The sequence below is a fragment of the Anomaloglossus baeobatrachus genome, chromosome 3 (assembly GCF_048569485.1).
Source record: "Anomaloglossus baeobatrachus isolate aAnoBae1 chromosome 3, aAnoBae1.hap1, whole genome shotgun sequence".
Taxonomy (NCBI): Eukaryota; Metazoa; Chordata; class Amphibia; order Anura; family Aromobatidae; genus Anomaloglossus; species Anomaloglossus baeobatrachus.
Genome location: NC_134355.1, coordinates 46,461,595 through 46,477,678, shown reverse-complemented (window position 1 = coordinate 46,477,678; position 16,084 = coordinate 46,461,595). Strand labels below are relative to the sequence as shown.

At 51.7% G+C, this 16,084-nt stretch overlaps 1 protein-coding gene across 2 annotated transcripts in view; it reads left to right on the top strand.

Moving 5' to 3' along the window:
• UBR2 (ubiquitin protein ligase E3 component n-recognin 2) overlaps window positions 1-16,084 on the top strand; it is a 394,151-nt gene that overhangs the window by 260,189 nt on the left and 117,878 nt on the right. For both annotated transcript variants that reach the window (XM_075339174.1, XM_075339175.1), the window contains exon 29: window positions 15,481-15,662. In XM_075339174.1, coding sequence (XP_075195289.1) covers window positions 15,481-15,662 — 182 coding nt within the window. The remainder of the gene's footprint in view (window positions 1-15,480; window positions 15,663-16,084) is intronic.

The following is a 16,084-nucleotide window of genomic DNA, read 5'->3' as shown; positions in this document are numbered from 1 at the left end:
GCGAAATAAGTTTTTTGATCACTCTAACTTCAGGGATGCTGTCCAGAAGCCCAGGGCGGTCCCGGACAAGCGCTTTGCTAAAAGGCATACTGACACGCGTTATCCCTTTCCATCTGAAGTTGTTAAGGGCTGGTCTCACTCTCCCAAGGTGGATCCGCCAGTCTCCAAATTGGCTGCTAGATCCGTTGTGTCTGTTGCAGATGGCTCATCCCTAAAGGATGCCACTGACAGACAGATAGAGCTCTTGGTGAAGTCCATCTATGAGGCCAGGGGCGCGTCTTTCGCCCCGGCCTTTGCCGCTGTGTGGGCTCTCCAAGCGATGTCGGCTTGTCTGGCTGAGATTAATGCTGTCACACGGAATTCTGCTCCGCATGTTTCGTCTTTGACTTCCCAGGCGTCTGCCTTTTCCTCCTACGCCATGAACGCCGTCCTGGACTCCGCTAGCCGAACGGCTGTAGCATCCGCTAACTCCGTGGCAGTCCGCAGGGCCATGTGGCTGCGCGAATGGAAAGCAGACTCGGCTTCCAAAAGGTTCTTAACTGGTCTGCCTTTTTCTGGCGACCGTTTATTTGGCGAACGATTGGATGAGATTATTAAGGAATCCAAGGGAAAGGAATCCTCCTTACCCCAGTCCAGACCTAAGTCAAGGTTTCGGTCCTTTCGTCCCTCCGCCAAGCCACAATCCTCCTCGTCCAACAGGCCGGAGAAAGGCCAGAGGAACTCCTATGCGTGGCGGTCCAAGTCACGCCCCCAAAAGCCGCAGGAGGCACTGCCTCCAAGACGGCCTCCTCATGACTCTCAGCCTCCCCTAGCAGCATCCTCGGTCGGTGGCAGGCTCTCCCGCTTTGGAGACGCCTGGTGGCCACATGTTCAAGACCGATGGGTGAGAGACATTCTGTCTCAGGGTTACAGGATACAGTTCAGCTCACGTCCTGCGGCTCGTTTCTTCAGAACCTCCCCACCCCCCGCTCAGGCCGATGCACTTTTCCAGGCAGTGGACGCTCTGAAGTCAGAAGGTGTTGTGATCCCCGTTCCCCCTCAGGAACGTGGTCGCGGTTTTTACTCCAACTTGTTCGTGGTGCCCAAAAAGGACGGGTCATTCCGTCCCGTTCTGGACCTCAAGCTACTCAACAGACATGTGAGAACCAGACGGTTTCGGATGGAATCTCTCCGCTCAGTCATCGCCTCGTTGTCACAAGGAGACTTCCTGGCATCCATCAACATCAAGGATGCTTATCTCCATGTGCCGATCGCACCCGAACATCGTTTCCTGCGTTTCGCCATCGGGGACGAACACCTCCAGTTCGTCGCATTGCCCTTCGGCCTGGCGACAGCCCCACGGGTTTTCACCAAAGTCATGGCATCCGTCGTGGCGGTCCTACACTCTCAGGGCCACTCGGTGATCCCCTACTTGGACGATCTCCTAGTCAGGGCCCCTTCTCGGGTGGCGTGTCAACAAAGCCTTACCGTCGCTCTGGCGACTCTCCAGCAGTTCGGGTGGATCATCAACTTCCCGAAATCCAAGTTGACACCAACCCAATCACTGACTTACCTTGGGATGGAGTTTCACACACAGCCAGCGTTAGTCAAGCTACCGCGGGACAAGCAGCTTTCTCTGCAGGCAGGGGTGCATTCACTTCTTCGGGGTCAATCACACCCCTTAAGGCGCCTCATGCACTTCCTGGGGAAGATGGTGGCAGCTATGGAGGCAGTGCCGTTTGCACAATTTCATCTACGGCCACTCCAATGGGATATTCTCCACAAATGGGACAAGAGTGCGGCTTCCCTCGACAAGAACGTCTCTTTTTCCCTCGCGACCAAAACATCACTTCAGTGGTGGCTCCTACCCACATCTCTGTCGGGCGGAAGATCATTCCTACCCCCAACCTGGGCTGTGGTCACCACGGACGGGAGCCTGTCAGGTTGGGAAGCGGTTTTTCTCCACCACAGGGCTCAAGGAACCTGGACTCCGATAGAATCGTCCCTTCAGATCAATATTCTGGAGATAAGGGCAGTATATCTAGCCCTATTGGCTTTCCAACGGTGGCTGGAGGGCAGGCAGATGCGAATCCAGTCGGACAACGCCACTGCCGTCGCCTACATCAATCACCAAGGCGGCACTCGCAGTCGTCTGGCCTTCCAGGAAGTCCGGCGGATTCTGCAGTGGGTGGAAGACACAGGCTCCACCATCTCCGCAGTTCACATCCCGGGCGTAGAAAACTGGGAAGCAGATTTTCTCAGTCGTCAGGGCATGGACGCGGGGGAATGGTCTCTTCACCCAGACGTGTTTCGGGAGATCTGTCGCCGCTGGGGAACGCCGGACGTCGATCTCATGGCGTCACGGCACAACAACAAGGTCCCGGCCTTCATGGCACGGTCTCAGGATCACAGAGCTCTGGCGGCGGACGCGTTAGTGCAGGATTGGTCGCAGTTCCGACTGCCGTATGTGTTTCCCCCTCTGGCAATGCTGCCCAGAGTACTACGCAAGATCAGGTCCGACTGCCGTCGCGCCATTCTCGTCGCTCCAGACTGGCCGGGGCGGTCATGGTATCCGGATCTGTGGCATCTCACGGTGGGTCAACCGTGGGCACTTCCAGACCGCCCAGACTTGCTGTCACAAGGTCCGTTTTTCCATCTGAATTCTGTGGCCCTCAACCTGACTGTGTGGCCATTGAGTCCTGGCTCCTAGCGTCTTCAGGGTTATCTCAGGATGTCATTGCCACCATGATACAGGCCAGGAAGCTAACGTCCGCCAAGATTATTATAGGTCTTGGCAAATCTTCCTGTCCTGGTGCACTGCTAACGGTTTTTCTCCATGGCCGTTTGCCTTACCCACATTCCTTTCGTTCCTTCAATCTGGAGTGGACAAGGGTTTGTCCCTCGGCTCTATCAAGGGCCAAGTGTCAGCGCTCTCCGTGTTTTTTCAAAAGCGTCTAGCCAGGCTTCCGCAGGTCCGCATGTTCCTGCAGGGGGTCTGCCACATAGTTCCACCTTACAAACGTCCGTTGGAACCTTGGGACCTTAACAGGGTCCTGACGGCTCATCAAAAGCAGCCTTTTGAGCCTCTGCGGGATGTCTCTCTCTCCCGTCTTTCGCAGAAGGTGGCCTTCCTGGTGGCAGTCACATCACTTCGGAGAGTGTCTGAGCTTGCAGCGCTGTCATGCAAAGCCCCCTTCCTGGTTTTTCACCAGGATAAGGTGGTTCTGCGTCCTGTCCCGGAATTTCTCCCTAAGGTGGTATCCCATTTTCATCTCAATCAGGATATCTCCTTGCCTTCCTTTTGCCCTAATCCAATTCACCAGTGTGAAAAGGATTTGCACTCTTTGGATCTAGTGAGAGCACTCCGGTTCTACGTGTCTCGCACGGCGCCCCTGCGCTGTTCAGATGCGCTCTTTGTCCTTGTCGCTGGCCAGCGTAAGGGCTCTCAGACCTCCAAGTCAACCTTGGCTCGGTGGATCAAGGAACCGATTCTCGAGGCCTACCGTTCTTCTGGGCTTCCACTTCCTAAAGGGTTGAAAGCCCATTCTACCAGAGCTGTAGGTGCGTCCTGGGCATTGCGGCATCGGGCAACGGCTCAGCAGGTGTGTCAGGCAGCTACGTGGTCTAGTCTGCACACTTTCACGAAGCACTATCAAGTGCATACCTATGCGTCGGCTGACGCCAGTCTAGGTAGGCGAGTCCTTCAGGCGGCGGATGCCCACCTGTAAGAGGGGGTCGTTTTTCAGCTCTTTCGATTGAGGTATTCTTTTACCCACCCAGGGACTGCTCTTGGACGTCCCAATTGTCTGGGTCTCCCAATGGAGCGACAAAGAAAAAGGGAATTTTGTTTACTTACCGTAAATTCCTTTTCTTCTAGCTCCTATTGGGAGACCCAGCACCCGCCCCTGTGCCCTTTGGGCTAGTTGTTCTTTCTTCATCGTTCCTTATGGGAGGCCCAGACCATGGGTGTATAGCTTCTGCCTCCGGAGGACACACAAAGTACTACACTCAAACGTGTAGCTCCTCCCTCCTAGCATATACACCCCCTGGTAGCCAGTCCTAGCCAGTTTCAATGCTTTGTGTTCAGGAGGTCACACACACACATGCATTCTCTGATTTTTGATTTTTTGGATTTCAAAGATTTGGAAGAAAAGCGGGTCCAATCTGGACTCTCGGCATGTCCCTTCTCACCCCATTGTGTCGGCGGTGCTGTTAAGGTTGATTTTACAAGGCTGGAGCCTTCACATGCCGCGCTCCTTCACCATCCCCTGGGGCTCTGGCTTGATGTGGGAGCCATCACGGTTCTCACTGCTTTGCAGGAGACCGGTCCCATCCGCAGCCCTTTTTCAGGATCCTGCCGGACGGAGCGTTTACCCCCCCCCCCCCCAGGGACCTGGCCCTGTGTCTCAAAAGCTAAGTATTGAGACGTTTTTACCACAGAAAGTGGTCTTTCCAGGGGTCCCTTGTACTTTATTTATTGGGGGGAGTGTGTTATATGACTGTGGTAACATTTCCGGCCGGTTCTCCAGTTTTCACTGGAGAACCGCGCCGATGGTGCCTGCACGCTGGCCGCATGTTTAAATCTAGGCCCCGGCTTCGCCTGAGGCCTAGTTTCGGTTTCACTGCCCCTGCATGTTAGTCATGCAGTGGGACAGTGCGGCTCCGCCCAGCGGCTGTTCAGCACAGGGAACGGACACTCCTCACTGAGGAAAGATTCCCTCCCCTGTATACCTCATTTGCCCGCTCTCAGAGTAGGCCCCGCCCCCTCTCCTCGCTCCGGTCGCCATTTTCTCAGCGTTCTCAATGTCTGCATAGGCACAGAGATACCACATTGTGACAAATGGGGGCCTGGGCTGGGGGACTGAAGGGCACAGAAATGTATGTTAAACGGTCTGGCAAGCCACAACCTCCAGTTGTGCAGCTGCTTATATTCTCTGTTTATATACTCTGCTGGGGTTCATTCTGGAGATGCATTCCCTCACAGAGCCCCCACTTCTGCAGCATGTCTCACATCAGAGCAAGGCTGCAAGGCTGTTCTTAATATGCACTGCATGTAGACTCGTACTGCCTGTACTGAGCACATAAACACAGTGGTCCCTCAGCCTGGAGGCTCATCAGTGGTCCCTCCAGCTGCTCCGGTGGTGCTGAGCATGCATTAGCCCCCTTCTCAGGGCGCTTCTGCTGCTACGGCTCGCTCAGCAAAGCTCTCAGAGGACTCTTCATCTGGTCTCAGACCCCGTCCTCCTAAAATGGAGACGCAGGGTCCCCTGTCCTTCCCCATCCCGCAGCTCTGATTCACGAGCTGACTCACTGGACGAGGAGGATGTCTTTACTGGGGGCTCGGACGCTACTTAATGTACCATTGATCTGTCCGAAGGTGATGCAGATGCTAATGATTTGATTGCGTCCATTATATTTGTACTGGACCTCAATCCGCCTGTATCAGGGGAGTATCCCCCTCTGGCAGAAAGGCATCAGTATACCTTAAAGAGAACAAGGAGTGTGTTCCTTAACCACTCCAGTTTTCAGCCCACTGTGACCAAGCCCAGAGCCTGTCCTGACAGACGCTCCCAAAGCGTGGTTCTGATGACTGTTTCCCCCTTCCACCAGAGGTGGTCAAGGAGTGGGCTCATTCACCAAGGGTGGTCCCTCCGGTGTCTAGTATTTCAGCCCGGATAGTTGTATCAGTGGCTGACGGCACCTCTCTAAGGATCCCACTGTACATTAATTCTGTACTGGACCTCAATCCGCCAGTATCAGAGGAGCAACCCTCTCTGGCAAAAAGGCACCAGTTTACCTTGCCTAAGAGAACAAGGAGTGTGTTCCTTAACCACTCCAGTTTTCAGGCCACTGTGACCAAACCCAGGGTCTGCTCTGGCAAACGCTTCCCAAAGCGTGGTTCTGATGACAGTTTTCCCCTTCCACCAGAGGTGGTCAAGGAGTGGGCTCATTCACCAAAGGTGGTCCCTCCGGTGTTTAGACTCTCAGCCCGGACGTTGTATCAGTGCCTGATGGCTCCTCACTTACGGCTTTGCTGTCCGCCAGGTTGTCCTTCTGGCCAAATCTGTATGGAGGCGGCAGGGGCCTCGTTCTCCCCAGCTTTTGCAGCAGTGCGGCTTTCAAAGCCATCTCTGCTTCTCTAGAGGAGATGCATTCCCTCACAGGGACTCTTTGCCCGAAATGGTTGCCTTAACTTCCAGACTTCAGTCTTTTCATCCTATGCCATGTCTGCCATGCTGGAGACTCTCACCGCACTGCTGTGGCCTCGGCTAATTTCCTCGCTATCCGCAGGCTCCTGTGGCTTCGGAAGTGGAAGGCGGATGCTTCTAAAGAAGTTCCTTGCTGGGCTCCCTTTTGCTGGGACCAGACTATTCGGGAACAACTGGATGAAATTGTTAAGGAAGCTCTTGGCGGGAAGAGTTTCTTCCATGCCACAAACCTAAACCAGGAAACCTGTCCATGGCAGTAATCAGTCGAGGTTTCGTTCTTTTTGTTCCTCCATCTGATCGTTCTCTAAGCCCTCGGCCTCGTCCACTGGCTCAGCCAAGGATCGTAAACCCAAATGGCGCACGAGAAGACCGCAGGAGATGCTGCCACTAAGTCAGCCTCCTCCTGGCTATCTGGCCACGCCAGCAACGTCCTTGGTCGGTGGCAGGCTCTCCCACTTTGGCGACGTATGGTTTTAACACGTCTCCGATCAGTGGGTGCGAGATACCATCTCCCACGGCTACAGGATAGAATTCTATCCAGCCCGCCAAACAGATTTTTTCTGTCAACTCCCCCCTGCTCCAAGGCCGCCGCCTTCTCACAGGCTGTGGCATTCTTGCAGGCCACTGGAGTAATTGTACCAGTTCCCGACTGGGAACGGTTCTGAGATTTCTGCTTAAATCTATTCCTAGTACCCGAGGAGGGCGGTGCCTTCCGACCTGGATCTCAAGCTTCTCAAGCATGTTCAGGTGCGGCAGTTTCGCATAGAGTCTCTGCGATCAATCAATGACCCAAGGAGATTCCCTAGCATCCATCGACATCAGAGATGCCTATCTGCATGTGCCAATCGCAGTTTCTCACCAGCGTTGGCTACGTTTTGCAATCAGAGTGGTCCAATTCGTGGCTCTTCCCTTGGGGTTAGCCACGGCCCCTCGAGTATTCTCAAGGTCGGGGCAGCTGTGATTGCGGTCCTGCACCTCTAGGGGTTGGCAGTGATTCTTTTGTCCTGGACAGCTTTCTAGTCTGGGCTTCATCCAGTGCAGACTGTTAGCGGAGTGCCTCGCTCACTCTCGCCACTCTAACCAATTCGGGTGGTTTGTCATTCTGTCCAAGTCCACTCTGACTTCGACCCAGAAGTTCACATACCCAGAGACGCAATTCGAGACTCTGTCGGCACTTGTGAAGCTGCCCTTAGTCAAACAGCAGTCCCTCCGCTGGCGGTCGACGTCGTTCCATCAGGCACCTAATACAGGTGCTGGATCAAATGGTGGTGTCAATGGAAGTGATTCCCTTGCCCAGTTCCATCTGCATCCTCTGCGGCTGGATATTTTCCGCTGTTGGAACAAGCGGACTTCCTCCTTCCACGGGGCGGTGGCTTCGCCACAGACCAGGGGCTCGTTTCAGTGGTGGCTTCGTCCCCTCTGTCTCAGGGACGCTCCTTCCTGGCTCCGTCCCGGGTGATCCTCACCAAGATGCTAGTCTATCCGGCTGGGGAGCAGTATATCTCCACCATGGAGCGCAGGGCACTTGGACTCTGTCCGAATCAGCCCTCTGGATCAATGTGCTGGAAATCAGAGCTGTGTTTCTAGCTCTCTAAGCCTTTCACCATCTGTTGGCGGCCAGGCACATTCGAGTCCAGTCAGACAACGCTACAGCGTTTGCCTACATCAACCTCCAGGGCGGGACACTCAGCCGCCTGGCAATGTTGGAGGTTCATCGCATTCGTCAGTGGACGGAGGACTCCTAGTCCACCATATCCGCAGCCCACATCCCAGACGTGGAAAACTGGGAGGCAGATTGTCTCAGCCGTCAAACCGTGGCTCCACGCTCCTCAGGTTTTTGCGGCAGACGCACTGGTTCAAGTTTGGTCCCAGCTTCGTCTGTCTTACGTGTTTCACCCTCTAGTTCTTGCCCAGAGTCCTGCGCAAGATCAGAAAGGAGGGCCGTTGGGTCATTCTCATTACTCCAGACTGACCCAGGCAAGCTTGGTACCCTGACCTGCTCCGTCTGTCCGTAGAGGTGCCATAGCATCTCCCGGACTGTCCAGACCTTCTCTCACGAGGTCCGTCCTTCCGCCAGAACCTGCGGCTCTCAGATTGACGGCGTGGCGTTTGAGTCATGGATCTTGACGACTTCTGGTATCCCTCCTGAAGTCATCTCCACTATGACTCGAGCTCGGAAGTATCCTTTGGCCTTTTGGCCTTGCCGACCCTCCTGTCCCTTCTACAGTCCGGTCTGCAGCTAGGACTATCCCTCAATTCCCTTAAGGGACAGGTTTCGGCTCTGTCAGTGTTGTGCCAGCGGCGTATCGCCCGGCTGGCCCAGGTGCGCTCCTTCATGCAGGGCGCATCTCACATCATTCCGCCTTACCGGCGGCCCTTGGAGCCCTGGGACATTAATTCGGTCCTCACGGCTTCCGGAAACCCCCCTTTGAGCCTCTTAGGGAGGTTTCTTTGTTTAGTCTTTCACAGAAAGTGGTCTTTCTAGTGGCCATAACTTCCCTCAAGAGAGTCTCTGTTTTGGCTGCACTCTCTTCGGAGTCCTCCCTTGATCAAGACAAGGTGGTTCTCCGTCCGACTCCGGACTTTCTCCCTAAGGTGGTTGCTGTTTCCACCTTAACCGGGGCATTTTCCCTGCCTTCCTTTTGTCCGGCTCCTGTTCATCGCTTTGAAAGGGCGTTGCATACTCTGGATCTGGTGCGGGCGCTCCGGATCTATGTGTCTCGCACCGCTGTTCTTAGGCGGTGCACCTCTCTTTTGTGCTGACCGTTGGTCAGCGTAAGGGCCTTTCGGCATTTAAGCCGACCCTGGCTCGTTGGTTTAGGTCGGCCATTTCCGATACCTACCAGTGTACTCAAGTGCCTCTCCCGCCGGGGATCAAGGCACACTTGACCAGAGCTGTCGGTGCCTCTTAGGCTTTCAGGCCCAGGCTACGGCTCAGCAGGTCTGTCAGACTGCCACTTGGACTAGTCTGCATACCTTTTCGAAGTACTACCAAGTGCGTGCTCTTGCTTCGGCAGATGCGAGCTTGGGCAGACGCATCCTTCAGGCGGCTGTCGCCCATTTGTGAAGTTAGGTTTCGCCTACTTCTCAGTTTTTCTGTTTATTCCCACCCATGGACTGCTTTAGAACGTCCCATGGTCTGGGTCTCCCATAAGGAACGATGAAGAAAAAGAAAATTTTGTTACTTACCGTAAATTCTTTTTCTTATAGTTCCGACATGGGAGACCCAGCACCCTCCCTGTTGCCTGTTGGCAGGTTTCTTGTTCCGTGTGTTATCACCGGCTGTTGTTGTAGACAGAGGTTCCGGTTGTTCCGGGTTTTGCTCTATCTCTACTTGTGGGTGGATGTCCTCCTTTAGCTTTTGCAGTAAACTGGCTAGGACTGGCTACCAGGGGGTGTATATGCTAGGATGGAGGAGCTACACGTTTGAGTGTAGTACTTTGTGTGTCCTCCGGAGGCAGAAGCTATACACCCATGGTCTGGGTCTCCCATGTCGGAACTATAAGAAAAAGAATTTACGGTAAGTAACAAAATTCTCTCTTTTGTGTACACATGTTGTTCATATTGAATTGTTCTTATGGTTCATGGTCTTCAGTTCTCCGAACATCCTTCGGATTGAATTTACCCTAGACCAATTTATAAGTTTTCTTCTTCCTGCTTTTGCACCAAAACTGAGGAGCCCGTGGTCCACGGGAGAGTGTATAGGCAGAGGGGAGGGGTTACACTTTTTAAAGTGTAATACTTTGTGTGGCCTCCAGAGGCAGAAGCTATACACCCAATTGTCTGGGTCTCCCAATAGGAGCTAGAAGAAAAGGAATTTACGGTAAGTAAACAAAATTCCCTTTTTTCCTCACGTGCGGGATTTCACTCCATTGACTGCCATGTAATCGTGAAATCCCGCAGGGAATAACGTAGCCAGCAAATTCTGTGCGGTTCACTGCGTTTTCCTCCGTTATTCCCTGCGGTATTTCGCGGTTTACCTGCGGTAATGTACATCGCTTGCCTGCGGTTTTGCAGGGAAGTGATGTCATAATGACAGGAAGAGGAAGCGGAGCAGAGAGTAAACACACGCACATCACAGACACAGACAGACATCACAGACATAGAACACAGACAGACACATAGAACACACATAGAAAGCAAACGGAAATATAGAAAAAAAAACACGTGTGCTCCGCTGTATATTTACCGTCCAGCCGAGGTAAGCACACAGTGGGGGCCCGGTATTCTCAGGCTGGGGAGTGAGAGGGGCAGCGTTAATGTCCCCCGCCTACCTCCCGCAGCCGAGAATATCAGCCGCAGCTGTCCCAGGACTATCGCATGCATTATGCGGCAGTACCGGAGTGTCCCCGACTCTTCCTGCTGACGTGATGCAGTGGCAGTCAGGGTAATACAAGAAGTTAATGGCGGCGGATCACCGCCATTTAACTCCAGGCTTGATCATGGCAGCGTCTATGTGACAGCTGACATGATCAACCCGTAAGTAAAGTGAAAAAACACACCGAAAAATCCTTTATTTTAAATAAAACACAAATAAGCCTCGTTCACCCGTTTATTAACCCCTCCCGAAACAAAGCTCCGACGTAATCCACCGCTCCGGTGTAATCCACAGGTCCTGCGCTGCTTACATCCAGCCGCGACTGACACTGTCACAGCGCTGAATGAATGCAGCCTCGCAGCGAGACAGCAGAGGTAACCATAGGGCATTTCCTACGGCCGGTAATGTGAACTCACTACCGACCGTGAGAAATGCAGCGATCTGTCCTCTATCTATCTATCCCTCTATCTATCTATCCCTCTATCTATCTATCCCTCTATCTATCTATCCCTCTATCTATATATCCCTCTATCTATCTATCCCGCTATCTATTCTTCTATCTGTCTCTTTATCTATCTATCTATCTACTATCTATCTCAGAAGGAAATGATTTATTTTTTTTTTTTTTCAATGTGCTTTATTGCATTGAATGCAATAAAGCACATGTACCAACCCACACGCGGCAATACCGCGGTAAAACCGCGGCAAACCGCATGCGGTTTTCGGGTGCAGTTTGCCGTGGTTTTTTACCACGGGTGCGGTAATCTTTCAGTGCCTGCGGAATTTTCTTGAGAAAATTCCATTTTCCAGTGCGCACAGGGCCTTAGTGTTTTTTAATCTTCTAGTCAGATGTTTGTGGTTGCTGGGTACAATTTCAAAAATGTTTTAAGTTTTTACACTTTTATTGACAAATACATTAAGTTTATGTAAAGACTCAATATTTACAATGTCGACCCTTAGGCTGTGTGCACACGTTGCGTTTTTTACCGCGGAAACGCTGCGTTTAGAACCGCAGCGTTTCAGTGGCAAATTGCATGCTTTCAGCTTTCCCAGCAAAGTGTATGAGAAAGCCGAAAAATCAGTGCACACGCTGCGTTTCTAAACGCAGCGTTTTGGATGCCAAAAATCGGTGCGGAAAGAAAAGCAGCATGTCACTTCTTTTGTGAGGTGTGGCTGCGTTCTCTCCCCCATTAAATCAATGATGTGGGGTCAGAACGCAGCTACACCGCAGTGAGCTGCTTTTTTGTTTCGGTCCGCGGGCTTTGTTGGCACGCCAGAACGCAGGCATTTACCTGGAAGTGAGGTCAAGAGGTTTCCTGTTGACCTCACTTCCTGGCAAAGTCCAGGAAAGCCCCCGGTGTCTCCAAAGTGCCCGCCCCGACCCCCGACCCCCCTCCCGAAAATCCAACATGGCCGCGCGCACAGTAGCGCACCGGCCGCCCTGCTCCTATGATTTCTGTCGCATGTGCAATAACACATGCGACAGAAAAATGCCCCCCAGGCCCTGCCCGGTCACCCCCTATTCCCCCGGTATTCCCACTTACCTGTCCGGTCGCAGCGCTGATCCCCCGCGGCCCCCTCCTCCTTCACAGTGCACGCTGGCCGGTCACATGTGCAGAGCAGCTGACAGCCAGCACTGTGTTCAGAGAGCTGTGCTGGCTGCTCGCACTCTGCAGCTGTGACCCGGGGAGAGTGGGTGCAGATTTTTGGCACCCACTCTCCTCAAATGGAGGGTCTGCCCTCCTAGAAAATGGGGGATACGTGACCCCACATTCTAGAAGGTCCAGAGGCCACGTGGGACGTCCATATGGATTTCTGCGGACCCATTTTTTTAAATTTTTTTGATTAAATTGGAGAACAAGGGAATGATTTGGGGAGTGTTTTTTCTAATAAAAAATTTTGTCATTTTTTTTTGCTTTTGTTTACTGTCAATTAGTTATGTCGGGTATCTAATAGACGCCGTGACATCACTAATTGCTGGGCTTGATGCCAGGTGACATTACACATCTGGTATCAACTCCATTTATTACCCCGTTTGCCAACTCACCAGGGCGCGGGATGAGTTGGGGCGAAGCGCCAGGATTGGCGCATCTAATGGATGCGCCACTTCTGGGGCGGCTGCGGCCTGCTATTTTTAGGATGGGAAGAGTTCAATAACCATGGCTCTTCCCACCCTGAGAATACCAGACCCCAGCTGTCAGCTTCACCTTGGCTGGTGATCTAATTTGGGGGGACCCCACGTTATTTTTTTTTTTAATTCTTTATTTATAAATAAAAAAAAAGCCTGGGGAGCCCTCCAAATTGATCACCAGACAAGATGAAGCTGCCAGCTGTGGTTTGCAGGCTACAACTGTCTGCTTTACCCTGACTGGCTATCAAAAATAGGGGGGACCCCACGCCATTTTTTTCATTGTTTTTTTTTTATTTTTTTTATTGGATAAATACTAAGCTAGGCACCCTTTAGTGCCACATGAAAGGTACTAAAGGTGCCAGCTTAGAATATGCAGGCGGGGGTGGGACGTTATATATATTTGACATCCATTCATCCATTGACGCTTTTTAGGTTGTGTGCCCACAATCAGGGTTTGCAGCGTTATGGGCGCTGAGTGTTTTCCCTGCGTCCATAACGCTGCGTTGTGCAGTAGAAGCACAGTGGAAGGATTTTTGGAGATCCCATGCACACTGTGCTTCTTTTCTCCGCAGCATAAACTGACCGGTGGCGCAGCTTCCCGGGCCTCAGCATGTCAATTTATGCTGCGGAGACGAGAGTGTTCTCTGCAGGTAGCATAGAGCTCCACAGCAGCCTGAACCCAAATCGTGGGCATGGGCAGCTGCGTTCTCCCGTGGACAACACTCACATCTCTGCAGGAAGGCTGACACTGTGTACTAGACGCCGTGTCGCTGGATCATGGCCACATAGCCTTAGGCCTCTTTCACACGTCAGTGATTCTGGTATGTTTGTACTTTTTTTTAAACGTACCAGGATCACTGACATACGCAGACCCATTATAATGAATGGGTCTGCTCACACGTCAGTGATTTTTCACTGCACGTGTCTCCGTGCAGCGTACCCGCGTGTGCGTGATTGCCGCACAGAGACATGTCCATTTTTTTCTGGCATCACTGATGTTCCACGGACCACGCAGTGGTGTGGTCCATGAAACACGTGCCAGAAAAAAACGTGCTTTTAAAATAAAAATCATTTTAACTCACCCGACGTCCAGCGATGTCCTCTGCAGCCCGTTCTCCCTGCTGCTTCTGAGCCGGCTCATTATTGTCGCGCATATTCATGATGTGCGACACAGCTGACCCGGAAGCAGCTGCTGCGGGGGTCAGCGCCAGCCGGATGCTGCAGCGCGGGAGCGATCAGCACCATGGAGAGCGGGAGCGGGCACAGGTGAGTTAATCTCGAAGTGCAATCACGGGCCACGGAGAACGGAGCCCGGATTGCACTTAGACAACCCATGTGTGCCGTGATTCACGGCACACGGAGGGACTTGTGCGTGTTTTACACGCCAGTGAAAAACGTCTGTGTTTTTCACTGACGTGTGAAACGGGCCTAAAAGTGAGAATATTGTTGCTACAGCAACATTTTGGGTGAAGTAGCTGTGGATTCAAAATGCTTAATATACTCCTGAATAAAATCCTTGAGGGGTGCAGATTCCAAAATGGGGTCACTTGTGGGGGTTTTCTGACGTATAGGTACCCAAGGGGCTCTGCTAATGTGACATGGTGCGTGAAGTTTATTTCAACTTTTCCAAAATTCAAATGGTGCTCCTTCCATTCCAAGCCCTCCCATTTATCCAAACAGAATGTGGAGAAGGAAATGACATCACAGGTTTTTTTTTCCAAAGGTCTGTGTTCAACCAACTTTATTAACACTGACAAGTCTTAAAAAACGCACCTAAAAAAACACATGAAAAACGCGTGCGTTTTCGATGCCTTTTTCTCAAAAAGCATTGTTTACAATTCTCCCCTCTGCCAGAGGGTGCGTTTTTTTCCGCGCTGAACAAAAAAGCAACGTGTGCACATAGCCTTACTATTCTTGACTTCTGCCCTTCGCCCTGGCAGATAAATAATGGCAAAATCCTGACTGATGACCTATTCTTGTCTAGTCTGTTTTGGAGTTTATCACAATTTTTGTGTTTTGTATTTGTCCATCTGCTTTTTGAGGATTGAGATTTGGGGAGTCTGTTTTATTTAAAGCGAACCTGTCAGGCCCAATATTCACCCAGAGCCACGAGCAGTTCTGGGTGCATATTGCTAATCCCTGCCTAACCGTCCCTGTATCTAGTAGCATACATAAAGAGATCCTTGAAAAAAGTATTTCTAAAGATCCTTTATAATATGCTAATGAGGCGGAATGAGCACAGGAACTAACGCCCTTGCGACTACTCCCTGCACTCATTAGCATATCATAAGGGATCTTTAGAAATACTTTTTCTAAAGATCCCTTTATCTATGCTACTAGATAAAGGGACGGTTAGGCAGGGATTAGCAATATGCACCCAGAACTGCTCCTGGTCCTGGGTGCATAGGGAACCTGACCGGATCACTTTAACACTGTCATCGGAAACACCGCAAACCATGCAACGACAAGTACGGATGGGCCTTCTAGACGACCAGTGCAAGCTGAATAGACTGCAGTTTCCTCTCATGGTAAAGTAGTGACAAGGACAACACTAAATGCAAAACTATAGAAGAATCAGGACAGAAGGATAAGGAGCACTTTGTCTATGACTTGGAGCTGCAGAACTGTTCATGTTTGATGCTGGTCTTCTGCCGCCTCTCCGGTGCTCCTGTTGTCACTTTTCCTAAAACCAAAGCAGGTGACATAGGCAGCATAAGTGATTATGAATCAATAAGTGTTAAGACCATTGCTAAGATAACTTTGTAAGTTTCCATACTGTACATGTTTGTTGCTGGATGGAGACTTTTTGTATATTTTAATAGTTTTGCGGTGACAATTTTCAGAACACCCGGGACAAAGACAAAGCAGAGCGGAAGCGGAAGGCAGAAATTGCCCGACTCCGAAAAGAGAAGATCATGGCCCAGATGTCAGAAATGCAGCGACACTTCATTGATGAAAACAAAGAATTATTCCAACAGTCGATGGACGAACTCAACGTGTCCGCATCAACGTCACATGACAGCAGGTGAGACGCAACGTGAGAAACTGAGGGGAGAATTTTTGCACCCAGGTCTCTCTTAACTTTTGCGTCATTTGCCTCTTAGGGTACTTTCACACTTGCGTTGAACGGCATCCATTGCTGTCCGCCGCCTTGAGAAATTACGGTAACCGTTGCAGGAAACCATTTATTCCTCATAGACTTCTATTAGCCACGGATAGCAACGGATGGTCTTGCATTGCATCCGCCCCGGGGGGCATCAGTTGTTTTGTCGCTGACCATCAGTGACCGTCGGGCGGAAGGAACACTGCATGTAGCGTTTTTTTCTGCGCTTGGCGGAGTGTCAAAAAAACACAACCTGCAGGATTCCGTCGGCGTCCGTTGTTTTTATAATGGACGCCTATGGTGGCGGATTCCGTTAACGCAACCGTCTTTACACTACTGCGCAT